At 46.4% G+C, this 17,089-nt stretch overlaps 1 protein-coding gene across 5 annotated transcripts in view; it reads right to left on the bottom strand.

Moving 5' to 3' along the window:
- RGS6 (regulator of G protein signaling 6) overlaps positions 1–17,089 on the bottom strand; it is a 617,420-nt gene that overhangs the window by 52,586 nt on the left and 547,745 nt on the right. For all 5 annotated transcript variants that reach the window (XM_040226156.1, XM_040226155.1, XM_040226152.1 and 2 more), the window contains one exon: positions 5,387–5,512. In XM_040226156.1, coding sequence (XP_040082090.1) covers positions 5,387–5,512 — 126 coding nt within the window. The remainder of the gene's footprint in view (positions 1–5,386; positions 5,513–17,089) is intronic.

Genomic DNA, 17,089 nt, shown 5'->3' on the forward strand with positions numbered 1-17,089 from the left:
CACCCCCCCAGACAGCAGTCTTCTCTCCCTGCACGCATGGGGACCCTCTCGGCCTTCCATCTGCCTTGGAGATGACCTGCCTTATCTCTCTCAGGTGACAGTAAAAATGCCGTCACAACCCCATCCTGACATCCCATACGTGTTTACCATCACCGGCTTCGAAGAACCTTTGTGCCAGTTTGAAATTCAGTACAGGCTTGGTTTCCCTTGTGGCTCAGCTGGTAAAGAATCCCCCCACAATGTGGGAGACCTGCGTTCGATCCCTGGGTTGGGAAGATCCCCTGGAGAAGGGAAAGGCTACCCACCCAGTCCAGTATTCTGGCCTGGAGAATTCCATGGACTGTAATAGTCCGTAGGGTCGCAAAGAGTCGGACATGACTGAGCGACTTTCACTTTCACAGGCTTGGTTTGTATTGGCCATCTGTGAGCCCTCAGGCCTGAGCTGGGGGCTCTGAGCCCCGGCTGGCCAGCCACCCTCCCCTCGAAAGAGCCCTAGAAGCGCCCCTCGCCTATCTCTTACAGACGGATGGGAGGCCCACTGAGGCCTGCATGGGTCCGCTCTTATCACAAGCCCACAGGTACCGCTGCTTCTCCAGGATGCCAGCGGGGAGGAGAGACTCTCAGTGGCCCTGGATCCGCCCACCCTGCTTAAGCCTCCGTGGCTGCCGGCGGCAGAAGGGCTGTCACGACTGGCAGGCCAGGCGGATGTGCGGGTACCAGGGAGATCACCTGTCCTGCAGAGTCAGGGGAGGCAGCCCAGGGCTGACATCCGATCCATGTCATCGGCTTAGGAATGCCGGTGGGGGCAACTGGCCTTCTCGGGGAGGCAGCCTGGGCTCAGAACCACCCCACCCCACCCCTCAGACCGAGCAGCTGGGGATGGGACTTGAGGGCCGTCCAGGGCTGCCCCAGGTGGCCTTCTGTCTCCCGCGGGGCCGGGGTGCTGACAGGGAATGTGGTCTCCTCCTCAAGGCTTGCTGCAACAAGGGCAACCATGAAGCAGCAGGCGGCGCTCTGTCCTTCCAGGAGGTCTGGCCAGGCCCTGGTTCCTTGCTTACCTATCTTCTCATCAACTAGGATTGTTATGTGTTAGAAAAACCCAGCTTTTCATTTGTTCCCAGGAAAAGCCAGCTCCACGTAGAAGGAAGGGCCTCTGTGCCCTCTGCTGGCCAACAGAAACTCAGGAACAACTGCTGCCACTTGACTTGGTCTCTGCTTCGGCTGGGATCTCACCACCAGCAGCACCAGCTGAGCTGAGCGACATTCACGGGGCAGTGGCCCAAATGCCACAGGTTGTCTGAGTGCCAGGTGAGCGCCTCTGTCCCCATGAATCATGTGTTCAGTTCTCAGGGAAGCCCACCAGGCCTGGCCCACCTCCCGGGGTCTTCCTAGGACTCGGGGCAACTGGGAGGCTGGAGTGCTGCAGGACAAACTGCTAACACTCCTGTGCTCTCTTTAATTGCTTCTCCCTTCAGCTGACACTGTGTGGAACCAGGATAATCAATTTGCAGGTTAGAAGAACAACCACGTTCTCTCAGGAGACGTTACAGCTCATAAAAAATGTACGGGGGACGCTCTTGGCTGCGGGTTTTGATTTTTAACTCGTGCCCTGCCGAGCGGCAGTGGTGGTCAAGTCAGGGAGGATGAATACTCGTGCAGGTCGTAGGACTTCCCTGGTGGACCGGTGGCTGAGACTATGCTTCCATGGCAGGGGGCATGGGTTTGATCCCTGGCCCAGGAACTAAGATCCTGCATGAACTAAGATCCTGCGTGCCTCTTGGCCCAACCAAAAAAAAAAAAAAAGATTTGTTGTGCAAGAGAGGGGGCAAAGGTGGCAAGGGGCAAGGGGTTCCCGTCTCCCTTCTAGGAAAGCACACAAAGAAAAGAGAGGGACCAAGCCAGACCACGCCCTGGGACCCTCTGCTTCAGAACCAGGAGGTCCCATCTTGCATGCATTCTAGAGGCTCTGAGAAAACAGCTGTCTCCCGTGGCGGGGTGCCCACCCTACCCAAATGGAGCCCTGGGCCCAGCCTACAAACAGCCTGCAACCATGAGCCCTGCTGTGTGCCGCAAATGCCCTGGCCACGTGGCCTCCAGTGCTCGGAGGTGTTGCCCCCCCCTCATCTCACAGGCTCACCCCCCAAAAAATGATGAAAGAAGATGTCAACTTGTGTGATCACAGACCTCTTTCCTTCAAGGATCCAGGGTGACCTTTTGCTGTGGTGAGAGCAACACCTATGCCTCTTTGGGGCTCCTCTTCTCTGTATTCTGAAGCACTGGCAGAGACTGAACCACTTGGCTGGTGAGCTGGCAAGATTTTTCTAGGTGTCATGCAAAAACGTCATGCTCTAAGTTCCCCTTTCACTGGAGAGACACAAAGGAGCTCGGGGAGACAGACGTGGAGAAGCCTTTGTAGTACATCCAGTTGAGTCCTGGTCAGTCTCTCTCTTTCCCTCCCCTGCTCCAAGGCCAGCTACCTGGGCTTGACCAGTCCAGGGGAGGAAGGACCATCCCGGCATGGCCAGCACCACAGGTGGGCAGTGTCCTAGAGCTGTGCCGCATGGCATGGCCCTGGTGTTCAGCCTTCACAGGGACCACAGGGGAGGTGCAGCCACAGGGCCCCCTGAGGATGCTCTGGGTGAGGGGTGAGACACATTCAACTCTGCACCTTCAGGACCTGGGTCACAGCAGACACCAGGCTGGTATCTGTGGCCACAGGAATGGCTGCAAATGGAGGGAGAGGAAAGGACCTGGTTCTAGGTGACCCAAGAGTCCTAAAGTTGTGTGATTTAAAGCCAAAGCTTCCCCCATGTATCCAATTATGCTGAATATCATACAAGTAGAATTTGGGCTTGCAGAGAGGATTTTAGAAGCTCTTGGGCTATACTTTTTATCTCAGGCTGTTCTATTTCCTTTATCCGCTCTCCTGTCACGGATCAGAAGGGACCCTCTTTAAGTCTGGATTTATGCATTCACGCTGGGGGAGATTAGTTACTGCACACTCACACCTGCTCACATGCACTCTCACCCAGGACTGACTGCAGCCCTCCTGGAGTGAGGCGCTGGCAGAGTACAGGCGGTAAGGCAGGAGGAGGCGCTGACACCTGCCAGGGACACCCTCCTCTGTGTGCTCCCGGCCTGAAATGCATGCAGATTTCATGGCCCTGGCTACACTCAGACTGGGCAAGGCAGTGCTGAACCAGTCGATGGTCCCACCCCGGGGCCCCTCACAAGGACCAGAATGCTCTGGTCATCCTTCCAAATCTCCACACTGGTGCAGGTGGCTAAGAAATAGCCAGGTTATGGGAGCCTCTATACAGCTCCATGGGCTTTTGGAGTAGCTCAGTTGGTAAAGAATCTGCCTGTAATACAGGAGACCCAGGTTCGATCCCTAGGTGGGGAAGATCCCCTGGAGAAGGAAATGGCAACAAACTCCAGTATTCTTGCCTGGAAAATCCCATGGACAGAGGAGCCTGGCTACAGTCCATGGGGTTGCGCAGAGTCAGACATGACTTCGTGACTAAACCACAAACCACACAGCACTCCATCTTGGGGTCCCCGTGGACAGGGATGAGCAGGGAACATGGGGAGAACCCCCAGGGCTAGCTCATGGGGACCAAGCTGAAGGTGGGATTTGAGGCTGAACTCGTCACGCAGAGTCTACCTGGGCACAGCATGCTGGCCACAGAGAGGGTGGTTTCCCACCTAGGACACTTGCAGGCATGGCCTAGGAGGCTGGTCTGAGCACCATCCTGATTAAGTGGTCTAGAGTCAAGTCTTCTATTACAAATACTTAATTAGGAATTGAAGCAAAGTGTAGAATAATGCCTCAGCACAAGGAAAGAGCTCTTCTGTGTCATAACCTGAAATCAGATATTCAGCCTTATCTGGTTTACAATAGGTACACAGCTGCCTGGAATGGCCTCGCTAGTCCAGTTAATCAGCATCTACCCATCCTCCCAGGACTGCGTGGTGTGCGAGAGTCCCCCCCACCGCAGCTCAGCTCTCAGGGTCTTCCAGCTGAGAGCAGCCCCCCACTCTTTCTTGTCTACATCAGTATCTTGTGCACTCTTTAAAGCCCAGCTTATGATGTGCCTAGTCTGGTAGGATGTTTTGAAAACATTGCCAAAACGGTTCTCAGAGTTTACACTCATTTATATTCATTTAATGATTTAAGGATTTCTTGTGTGTTTTTCTCAAGGACCAACAAGGTTGCTGCAGGCAGAGATCATGCATCTTGTCTTTCTTACATCCCCTCCACAGATTCTTGGGGGCTGGGGACAGCATAGGTGTGTGATAAATATCATTGATGGATGTACGGGACTGATATGGTCTCCCAACTCCAAATATATAACATGGATTTTGCACATTAACACTATAGCACACAGTCTTTTGTTCACAGAGTATGGTCTTTTTAAAGGAAAAAAAATAAAGTTACTCTTTGGAAAAATGCCATTGGAAAATGGGAATTAACTTTGTATGTAAAAGAGAGCCTGGTGCCAAGAAGACACTGAGATTTCCATCTTATCCGTTGAGAAGCCATCACTTGGCCAAGATGAGTCAGGGTCTTAGATAAGTCACATTTTCTGTATGTCTCTGTTTCTACATCTAATACAATGAAAGCCTGAATAAATCCCGGGTTACTCAGTTTTGCATGACCACCATCCCTACCCCTTTGTACAAGCTCCCTTGCTTTTCTCTTACAATGAACCCCATGTTTTAAAAGTTTTTTTTCTACTAAACAGTAACTATCAACACATTTGTACATTTTCCCCATCTTGATTACTCATAGACCAATAGAACAATCAATGTTTTCACTGGCGTCAAGTGACCAAAGTAACCACTACATGGAGTTGCTAGAATTCCCCCCCAAAAGGAAAAGTATATTTTAGTTAGCTTTTATAGTTATGTCTCCAGTTCTTGAACAGTATTTACTGTGACTTCTTGAAATTCTGAAGTGAACCCACTGACCCCTCTTTTTCCTGGTTAGCCTGTCAAGTATTCAGGACCCCAGAGACTGGAAAATTTTAAAGGGAAAGGTCTCTGAGCTCCCTTTCTGCTATGGAGTTCCATGGTTTTATGTTTTTAGTGTAAGGATGGTGTCATTAAATCCATTCGACCATTGACTTATTATTGAAGACATGTTTCCAATAGCTTGAACACATGTCATCTGGATTTAAAGAACCAAAAATTGTGGTATTGGTGGGTGCTCATCCAGTGATAATAAAGCTTGAACATAAAGTTTGTTCTCCAACCTTGGCCACATTAATTGGAATTGGAATTTGAGCCATAGCATTTGACTAAGAAAGGGAGGTGTCGAGAGAAACTGATGATGCAAATTTCTTCACAAACTCCTGCACACAACTCAAACCTTGGAGAGATGTACCTGAGGTTTTCTGAACTGAATTCCGACTCCAGGAATCGTAGAAACTGGTCCCGCCCCACCTGGTCCTTCAAGATCTCATCGAAAGAGAAGCCCCATCTCTTCACTCGCTGCTGGCTGGGCTCTTTGCTTTGGGAGAGGGAACAAAGGTTTAAAAGGTGATCAATACCAGGCAGAAACCTGTGGCACAGTTTCTTCAACAACTCAAATTTATTTAGCTGTCACAGGCCAAAGGGAAATGTCTCATTTAAGTGACAGAGTCCATCAAACCTGCACAAATCCTGAATGCGGACTTTTTCACACTAACACTAGCCAAGGGTAAAAGTCTCTTTACAGAAGGTGTTTGAAAGGGGCCACGTCGAGGGGATGCTTGCCAAGTGCTGCTTACAGGACATACAACAACTCCACTGATTTGGCTTCCCTGGGCTACTCCTGTCAGTCATGGGTCCAACTCTTGACTCCATCATTTTATTTTTTTCACTTAAAAACTGAGGATGCTTTGTGAATCTGATCTTTCATCAAAGATGCTGCCCCCACCTCCTGCCCCTTCCTCAATTCCCAGGGGAAAAACAGAGTCCAGTTTAGAACCAAGTGATGTTCAACTGATCAGAAATATGCCAGCTCATCCAGGATAAACCCCATACAGGTGCTTAGAAGCAGAATGTTGCATCCATTCATTGATTTAACCACCACCTGCACAGTGTCTACAATGGTCTAGGCATCGTTCCCAGCCTTCACATCTGTTAACTCACTGAGTCCTTGAAACTACTCTGAAAAATGTACTAACACCACCCCCATTTTGCAGATAGGGAAGCTGAGGCCTGGTGACAATTTACCCAAAGACCCACTAGGAAGTTGAGGCTCAAGTCCAGACAGCGTGGTTCCAGAACACAGCTCTCAGCTCTGCCGTGCTGCCTCACATCCACGGGACTCTCTCCAACCACAGTGTAGGGACGGGGGACAGAGAGTTGGTCTTATTCATTTGGTGTTGGAAGATGAAGATATTTCCTTCTGCTTCTGTCTTTCCATTTACAGTTCCTTTGCTGTATTTACTCCTCTGACTTCTTTAAGCAGCAATAGGTTTCTAGTTCATGAGCTATATACTGCTATCTCTCACTCAAGTGGTAGTCTATGGACCAGCAGTAGCATCTCAGGACCCATCTGACCGTGGAATTGAAATCCACAGCTTAGCAAGATCCCTGGGTGATTTAGTGCACATTAAACTCTGAGACACATTGGTCTATCAATATTTATTTTCCTCCCTTTTTTGATATCCATTGATTTATTAATATTTAATTTAGGTCCAAAAAGAATCAGAGGTTTATAGGAACACACAATTACAAAACCAAAACAACAATAGCAAAATCCCCAAACCGTTAAACATAGGCAAGTATAATAATAAGAACAAGTGACGGTAAATCTTGGTTGTTGTCATTTAGTTGCTATATCATGTCCAACTCTTTTGTGATCCCATGGACTATAGCTCACTAGGTTCCACTGTCCATGAGATTTCTCAGGCAAGGATACTGGAGTGGGTTGCCATTTCCTCCTTCAGGGGATCTTCCCAACCCAGAGATCGAACCTATGTCTCCTGTACTGGCAGGTGGATTCTTTACCACCGAGCCACCAGGGAAACCCAAATATAGGAAAGAATAGTAATAAAAACAAGTGATGATAAGTCTTAGTAGGGGATGGTTATTATACCAAAAAACCTAGGCTAGGGGAACTACTGCCAGTGAACAAAAAAATTTTTTAGAGCTTCCTTGGAGCCAAGATAAAAAGAGATTTGAATGGATTGCACCACTCTCAACATTTGAAAGAGGTAATATGTAAGTTTGTCAGTAAAGACAACTTTTGCTCTAGTATTGAATTATAAGAGGAATTGTCTCACAAGTCTTTACATAAGGAGCATTGAAACAATGAATGATATTTCTGATACCTTTATTTTTAAAAAAAAAAGTGCAGGAAACTTTTACATACAGCTATTGGGTTGCCAAAAAGTTCATTTGAGTTTTTTCATAACATGCAAACTTCTCAGAGTTTAATGTGCACTTAAATCACTCAGGGATCTTGTTAAGCTGGGAATTCCAATTCTGTGTGTCTGAGGTGGGGCTAAGATTCCACTGCTGGTCCACCACTTGAGTGGAAAGACAACAGCATGTGTCCATGAACTAAATACTTTCAACAAAAGTCAAAAGCATGATGTTAAATTCTAGGGTGGTGAAGGTTTATCTCTGGAGAGCCAAATAACGAAGTATGTAGTTTCACTGTCATGGAGGGCATGGCATCCCACTCTAGTATTCTTGCCTGGAGAATCCCCATGGACAGAGGAACAATCCCCACCCTGGGGTTGGGGCGAGCAACAAATGGAAGCCCCACCGAGCTGCAGGAACGCATCTGCTTTTGCCAGGGTCATGCTGTGGCCTGGGATGGCCACCAAGGTTGCAGGGCTCTTGGGGATGGTGTTGATGGCAGCTGTACCCCAATCAGTGGCTGTGCCCAGAGAGCCAGGTGTGGAAAGCTGCTCAGTCTTTGTCATGACTGTGTTATAGACACACGTCTACCGCCGGTGTCACTACTTTCTGGTTTGCAAGCAGTGAGTCCGTATTCATTCCACCAGGTTCCTTGGTGGTGGCAGGGGCAAGGGTGGTGGAGGATAAGGGCCATTTTGGGGGTGAGCCAGAGAGCCAGGGGTGTCTCTAGATGCAGAACCAGAGGCATAGGACAGATGTCTGGATATACAGAAAGCTGCAAGCTCAGCCTTCAGCAGAAACAAGGAGTTTTGGAGAGACAGGCTACCCTGGTGTGGCGGTTTCCTAGTTGGCCAACATACCACCAAACTGGATGGCTTAAAATAGAAATGTATTCTCTCACAGTTCTAGAGGCTAGAAATCTGAAATAAGGCGTTAACTGGGCCACACTCCCTCTGAAGGCTCTAGAGGAAAACCTGGTCCATGCCTTCCTCTTAGCTTCTGATGCTGCCAGAAATCCTTGGCATCCATGGCCTGCTCATGCATTACTCCATTCTCTGCCTCTGCCATCACATGGTATTCTGCCTCTGTATCTGGTTTTTCACACAGCCTTTACTCTGTATGTGCCAGTGTTTCTGTTTTCTCTCCTTATAAAGACATCAGTCATATTGGATTGGACTTCCCTGGTGGCTCAGTGGTAAAGAATTCGCCTGCCAAGGCAGTCAACACAGGTTCAATCCCTGGGTCAGGAAGATCCCCTATAGAAGAAAATGGCAACTCACTCCAATATTCTTGCCTGGGGAATTCCATGGACAGAGGAGCCTGGCGATCTACAGTCCATGGGGTTGAAAAAGAGTTGGACACAACTCTTAGCAACTAAACAACAGGAGCGACATACTGGATTAAGAGCTTACTCTACCCCAGGTTGACCTCATCTTAACTAATTGCATCTTTAATGGTCCTGTTTCCAAATAAAGTCACAATCTGAGATTCTGGGAAGGACTTGAGTTTTTAGGTGACACTATTCAGCCTAGTACATCTGGGTTCCTTCAATTACTCATTATTCACAATCTTATTTCTGTGTCTGGACACCCTACATCTGCTCTTTTTCTTCTAATAATCTGGTCATTGGATCTATCCTATTAAAAGCTTCTTGGATACAACTTTTCTATACATGTCTTTCTTGTACCTCTTGGTTATTTCCAAGCACCATCCTTTTGAAGGTTTAAGATCAGATGTGAACATGTTGCTACCATGGAATGGTCTCTGTGGTTATAAAATAATTCTGAAAAGTTATCTCTGGATATCCATCCCCAGGTGACTAGTACAATAACTTTCCCTTGGTCTCACTCAGATAATCCATGGAACACACAGCCCCTCTATTTTCATCCATTGTATAGTAAGGCTTTCTCATGACATATCTCTAATTATGGTTTTATACCATCACATAACTTTTAAAGGGTTTATGTCACTGTCTTTGCAGCTATCTTGTGAGCTCTCTGAGGGCAGAGACCACATCTTTGTATTTATCATAGTGCTTTTCACACAGCAAGTGTTTAACACTAAAGGGAAATCAGTAAGAAAATGTGTACAGTTATGTGGGTGATGTGTCCTTATATTGACATTGATGTGTCCTTATATTTCTAATTGCTAGCTGGATGTCTTTTTCTAACTCTAGTTTCTCTTTTGTGCCCATTGCTTCTCACCAAATTCCTGCCTCCCACTGAGCAGCCCAAATTAACATAGCCAAGACAGGTGGCTCTCCCAGGGAGTCCGTCTTTCATTCCAGCTGTTCTCCCAAATCGAGAACAATAGAGCCAGATTCAGAATAAGCATCTATCTATAAGAACATCCAGCTATCTTCAAAAGGTTTCGAGTTACTGGAAAAATTATGAAACAAAGGATTGTTCCTTAAAGAGTGACTAACCAATGAGTCCATCTCAAGACCAAGGTTATTGAAGGAACAATCACAATATTACTTAATGCCCGAAGAAAACCTGAGGGTCCTAATACTTCAACAAGGAGTGGTCCTGTTGTTTGTTACTGTGGAACAAACCATCTTCAAACTCATTGGCTTGAAACAACAATTTACTCTTCTCTCTCAACGTCCCATGGGTTGACTGGGCTCAGCTGGGAGGTTCTCACTTCGGGTCTCTCAAGAGTTGTAGATGGATAGTAGCTGGGGGTGGTGTCATCTGAAGGGTGGACTGGGTTGGACATCAAAGATGACTTATCACATAGCAGATGATGCTGATTTTGGCCAGAAGCTCAGCCAATGCTCTCAACCTCCATGATTTCCCTGATCGCTTGGGTTTCTCATAGCCAACAGGTTTTTAAGAAAGAATGTCTTAGGAGCAAATGTCTCAAATGACCAAGAGCTGTTTTATGATCTGTTCCCAGAATATTACTCCTGCCATACTCTGTTGGTTAAATAAGACATCAAGGCCAGCCTGGATGAAAAGTGAGGGAGGTGTCCCCTTCCCATAGAAGAAGCAGTGCCTGCATACAAAGGAGATAGCACTGATGGGGCCACATATGGAGACTGACTACCATAGGGAGGGAGATTGACTAATACCATGGATTTACAGTTCTATCAAACTTGCTGAGTAGCTCAGTGATGGTCTCTGCCCCTCAGCACATTGGGCTAGTTGGGAGTGGATGCCTTTGACTAAGTAGGATGAGCCGGGTTCCTTGTAGCTCTTTGCTCATGTGCCTGTTGCTCAGCAGAAAGTCAAACCAATACCATGTGGTGAGGGCAAATCATGAACCCCCAATCCTGCAGGCAATGGCAGGTTCTTGTTAGAGCTACTATCTGGCTGATGGCCTCTTCCCAGGGACACTTTCCTGGTGGTATTCAGATGACAGTGGAGTGGAATGAAGTGAAGTGAAAGTCACTCAGTCATGTGAGTGCGACCTCAGTCTTTGGAACTCCATGGACTATACAGTCCATGGAATTCTCCAGGCCAGAATACTGGAGTGGGTAGCCTTTCCCTTCTCAATGGGATCTTCCCAACACAGGGATCAAACCCAGGTCTCCCACACTGCAGGCGGATTCTTTATCAGCTGAGCCACAAGGAAAGCCCAAGAATACTGGAGTGGGTAGCCTATCTCTTCTCCAGCGGATCTTCCTGACCCAGGAATTGAACTGGGGTCTCCTGCATTGCAGGCAGGTTCTTTACCAACTAAGCTATCAGGAAAGCCCTCAGATGACAGAGCTCTCTTCAACTGAGATCTGGCAATTTGGGGCTGATTCTTTCTCAGTGATGAGCTCTGGCAATCACTATCTTCTTTATCTAAATTTAAATTCTCGGAATTTTCACTGAATAGACTTCAGGTATATCCTTTAAAGAGGCAGTCTTGTATTGCCCTCTGAACATTCCTTTTCTCATTCTTGGATTTCTAGATCTAATAGTTTGTCTGAGAAGGAGAGAGGATTAAAGCACAACTTCTTACTGTCTATGCTACATCCTGCTTCATCCTGCCAATTATTCTATTAATCCCTGTTGTTTTCTTTGACTGGTTTGTCTATAAACCCTACATGGCTGAGACAGTATATTCAACTCTGTAGAATCCAGACGTTATCTGTGATGACCTCTGCCCTGGGCATTGGAAAGAGTCTGTACCCATTTACTCACGCCCAGGAGAAATCACAGCCCACCTCAGATGAACATGAAGTCCCAAGTGACCCCTATGGTCTCCCATGCTGCCTGGACTCTTCCATACAACTTCACCATCTTCACCAAAAACCAATTTCATATGAAGTGTTTGAGAGGGTAGAAGCCTTTACTGAAATTGGAGGGTCTTGAGAAGGGTCTTGAGAAGATTGCGCCATCCAGCAGCAGACAATTTAGAAATCACATATTCAGCATTCCCACTTTGAAAAGTCCTCGGACACCTCAGCACTAGGGGTTTTCATGGCTCTGAACGGAGGCTTGCTCTCTCTTGTCTCTCTGCTCCTCTCTCCACCCTCACTTTTCACGGCCCTGAGGTCTCCCCTCTTGGGGACTAAAAGTACATTCATCTCATTTTCTTATGGGGTACAACCTCTCCACTTGTTGTTGAGTCTCTGCCGATACTCCTGCTCTTAGGCCCTGACTCTGTGCCCCAAGTGACATTAATGTCCTTTGCCAAAAAGGAGGAATCCTGGAGCCAGGAGGTAAGACAGCATGTTATTCACCTTGCTACGTGGGTATCTTGAGAGACTTTCTTACTTAGAAGATAGCACATAGTAGGTCTCAATACTCTTTATTGGTTAAACTAAATTAAACTGAAACCGGGAAAAAGATGACCTTTGATTATTTTGCTGGTCACATTCAGCCCTTGTTTCACGCACAAAGGCTGTGTGATCTCTAGACTGAACAAGCATGTTGGCGCTGATCCCTGACTCTGTAGCACCAGAGGCAGTTTCCCAATCACTGCCAGCATCTGACTGGGTGGGAATGTCCTGCTGGGAGAAGAAAGGAGGCCTCACAGCTTCTCTTCATTCTCCCTTGTATCTGCATAACTAGCTTGAAGATGAACAGAACGCTGTAGGTGTTAGGTCAGATGTTATGATTACAGTAGAAGCCTGAGCTGTAAAAACAGAGTCAGAACCTAGCTGTGGGAGCAGTGAGTCCCTTGGGGACAAAGTGCTGATACGTTTGAATAAACCAACAGGCCAGGTGGCTACCATCTTCCCAAACTATCATGCTTTTTGCCTTTTTTTTTTTTTTTTTGCTGAATTTCAAGAAAGAAGGAGGAAATCCCAATGTCATCAAGGTGAGTTAAATTCACACACTTAACTGCTCTTCCTTTCCCAAATGCCAACAGCATTGCAGATAAAATGGTCACTTCTCCATTCACCCTCCATCCCACCTATACTTTCTGAGTACCTACTACATGCCAGACACAGGTCTAGGTGCTAAAATAACTGTAAGTCTTATTTGGAAAGAGATCCAGGGGGAGGATGTGATCTAGGAAGACTGCATGGATGTGGGGTGGCCACTACAGAGTAAGTGGTCACCGAAGACTTTTCTGAGAAAAAGACACCAATGCTGAGTGAGGCTTGAATGAAAAGGGAAGCCAGCCATGTGAGGGTGTGTGAGAGCGGTCCAGGAGGAGCGAACAGATAAGAATCTGGAGTCCAGTGAAATATCAAAAATAAAGTAAAACATAGAGTGTAAGAGGCAAATAAATTTCCTACCAGCAGAGGATAAATGTTGAGGAACTTTGGGAACTTAGGAAGCAGGTGCTGACCGTGGACCACCTAGGCTTCCAGTGGGGCCATCTGGGAATTAGATAACTGGGTGTTGCCAGCAGAAGCCTGGGAAAATCCCAAGCCCTGAGCAGCAGGACTGGAAGTAGGGACAGCTGCTAGGTACTGAATGGGGGCGCATAGGGGAGGAACTCAGAAATATGAGACACGGGTTCCCAGGGCCGAGAGGGTCTCTAAATAAAAGGGGGACATTTTCTGGCCAGCTTCTCACATGGGAAGTAAAGCCAGAGGGTGGTGCCTGTGTAATCTAGGGCTGGTAGAGCTAATATGGATGAGAAGACATCTCAGCAAGGCAGGGAGACTTCCAAAGATGCTGAGGTTTCCTCCTGCTGCTCACTGGTTTCTGCAGATCTCTCTGTGTCCCCCTAAGATCCCTCAACAGATGGGAGAAGAGTGTCCTTCTTGGGGTGCACCGTGGAGAGGACACTGAATGACTTAAACCTGTCAGGCCCAAACCAGAGTGGTGCGCCTGGCTGCGGGAACATTAGGCCAAGGAAAGGCTGGGCTTCCAGATCAGGCCTGTAATTAGCATAAGATTAAACAAACAAACAGTGTGCCACTGCCAGAAATGATTACTTAACTGACCTGGAGAGGGGACTAGGCACTGCTCTTTTTTAAAACAAGCTCTCCAGGTGGTTCTAATATATAGTGAAAGGTGAAAGCCAAGACCTTCACTTATGAAAACCAGTAGTACCTCAAATTGTCTGAAAGGACTGATCTGCTCTGAACAGTGATTGGGGTAATGACACAATGAACAGAAACAATGATTCTCTGATCAATGATGCCCTGTGAAATAAACTAAGTGGCAGAAATAGAGGGGAGATATGAAAAAAATCTGAATTCCATCCTCAGGGCAATTCAAGAGGATAAACATCACTAGAACAGAGCCAGGCTGCGAAGAAAAAGCAGTCCAAGAATATTATAAATTCTTAGAAATTAAAAGCACAAGTGTTCACTACCCCTCCCAGCACTCAGTAGGAAAAGAAAAACTCAAGTATAAAATCACAGAATGGATACCATTGAGACTGGTGACTCTGAAGAGTAACTCAAGAGATTCTATTCTTGAATATAGAATAAAAAGACTAAGAGGTGGAATTTTTAATAGAGAAAAGATAAGAGATAGTGCTACTACACCCCAGATGGCCAGAGTTCCTACAAAAGGATTTCTTGAAAAGAGAGGGTAGAATGGAGAAAAGAATAGCAATAAAGGAGAGGGAGAGAGAGAGAAGAGAAGCAAGTTAAAGAAAGATTTAAGTTCTTGGATCAGATCAAAGGGACTACCAAGGGCATGTCAGAAATAATTAAAAAGAAGTTGCCTTTCTTACATGGGGCTTCCCAGGCGGCACTAGTGGTAAAGAACCCGCCTGACTAATGCAGGAGACATAAGAGACACGGGTTCAGTCCCTGGGTCAGGAAGATCCCTTGGAGGAGGAAATGGCAACCCACTCCAGTATTCTTGCCTGGGAAATTCCATGGACAGAGGAGCCTGGCAGACTACAGTTCATAGGGTTACAAAGAGTTGGACGCAACTGATGTGACTTAACACACACACACACATGACTAGCCTAGAACTAGGGTAAGAAAGCTAACACAAAACTTGACTAATAAAGTAAAACTCAAGGAAGAGAAAAAGAAACAGGGAGAAATATTAGATTCAGAAAACAAACAGCTGGGAAGAATGTTAACTATGTGATCTGAGTAAATGTGACTGCTTTCTATCCCCACGTCCAGGGCAAAACACATTGCTAGAAAAATGGCAAAGAACACGAAAAAACAGGCAAGCCACCAAAGAAAAATGAGTATCTAGTAATCATAAGAATAGATTCCCAAGTATTTTAACAAAAAATATAAGCAAAATGAGATGTTTATTTTAATCTGTCAGATTGGCAAAGACGAAAAAGATTGATAATGCTTGGGTTGTTTTTAAGTTGTTTCAAAGTTATTTGAAATATATATAAATTGGAAGAAAATATAGTATGTTTCCTTTATTCCTAAATGAGCACACATGTGCTGTGGAGCACTGCACATCTTCTCAACCCCGCCACCTTCATTTCCTATTCCCTGTTGATTTTTGCCCAGTAATTGCTTTTTATCACAGCAACTGCCCTGAACACCCGGATTTGCAAAGATACGGCATCACTGAAAGGAATATAATGTGATCTAATGTTGAAAACAGGGAACTACCTTAAGCTAGTCGTTTATACAGTATCTGACATAGGTCGAACGTCAGTGTTTTCCTTAACGATTTAGAATGCCTCCAGGGAATCCTGTGAGTTCCCTGCAGCAGCCCAGAGTGCTTGGGTGCAGTTTGGGAACCATGGCATTAAACTGTCAACAAAGGCTCTTTCTGGAAAGTGAGATTGGGGTGGAGCAAGAGAGAGTTTTCTTATATACGTTTAAACAGTTTGAAGGGCTTCCCAGGTGGTGCTTAGTGGTAAAGAACCCACCTGCTCATGCAGGAGACATGAGATGCAGGTTCAATCCCTGGGTTGGGAAGTTCCCCTGGGAGAATCCCATGGACAGAGGAGCCTGGTGGGCTATACTCCATGGGGCTGCAAAGAGTCAGACACGACTGAAGCAACTGAGCATGCACACACACAAAGACAGTTTGAACATTTTATAATGAGCATTTGTGACTTCTATTCCTTTTTACAAGGTTTCCATCTTAAGAAAAGAAGTCAGAAAAAAAGACAAGGGTGAAAGTGAATGAGAGAGATACAAAGAAATGAAGAACAAAATAAAGAATTGTCTAGCCAAGGGGCAGAGGATGCATCCTCTGTAATCTCCAATGTGGTCTAAGACCCCCTGGGCTTTAGTTGCTCAGCTATTAAGTAATAGCAGACCACCTGACCTGCCTCTTGAGAAATCTGTATGCAGGTCAGGAAGCAACAGTTAGAACTGGACATGGAACAACAGACTGGTTCCAAATAGGAAAAAGAGTACGCCAAGGCTGTATACTGTCACCCTGCTGATTTAACTTATATGCAGAGTACATCATGAGAAACGCTGGACTAGAAGAAACACAAGCTGGAATCAAGATTGCTGGGAGAAATATCAATAACCTCAGATATGCAGATGATACAACCCTTATGACAGAAAGTGAAGAGGAACTAAAAAGCCTCTTGATGAGAGTGAAAGAGGAGAGTGAAAAAGTTGGCCTAAAGCTCAACATTCAGAAAACGAAGATCATGGCATCTGGGCCCATCACTTCATGGCAAATAGATGGGGAAACAGTGGAAACAGTGGCAGACTATTTTTTTGGGCTCCAAAATCACTGCAGATGGTGACTGTAGCCATGAAATTAAAAGATGTTTACTCCTTGGAAGGAAAGTTATGACCAACCTAGATAGCATATTCAAAAGCAGAGATATTACTTTGCCGACTAAGGTCCGTCTAGTCAAGGCTATGGTTTTTCCAGTAGTCATGTATGGATGTGAGAGTTGGACTGTGAAGAAGGCTGAGCGCCGAAGAATTTATGCATTTGAACTGTGGTGTTGGAGAAGACTCTTGAGAGTCCCTTGGAATTCAAGGAGATCCAACCAGTCCATTCTGAAGATCGGCCCTGGGATTTCTTTGGAAGGAATGATGCTAAAGCTGAAACTCCAGTACTTTGGTCACCTCATGCAAAGAGTTGACTCATTGGAAAAGACTCTGATGCTGGGAGGGATTGGGGGCAGGAGGAGAAGGGGACGACAGAGGATGAGATGGCTGGATGGCGTCACTGACTCGATGATGTGAGTCTGAGTGAACTCCGGGAGTTGGTGATGGACAGGGAGGCCTGGCATGCTGCAATTCATGGGGTCGCAGAGAGTTGGACACGACTGAGCAACTGAACTGAACTGAACTGAACATACTAGCTTCTCTCATCTGTATGGGCTTCCCTGGTGGCTCAGACAGTAAAGAATCCTCCTGCAATGCAGGAACCTAGGGTCGATCCCTGCAGTCGGGAAGATCCCCTGGAGAAGGAAATGGCAACCCACT

This window comes from Oryx dammah, unplaced genomic scaffold (genome assembly GCF_014754425.2).
Source record: "Oryx dammah isolate SB20612 unplaced genomic scaffold, SCBI_Odam_1.1 HiC_scaffold_26, whole genome shotgun sequence".
NCBI classification, from domain to species: Eukaryota; Metazoa; Chordata; class Mammalia; order Artiodactyla; family Bovidae; genus Oryx; species Oryx dammah.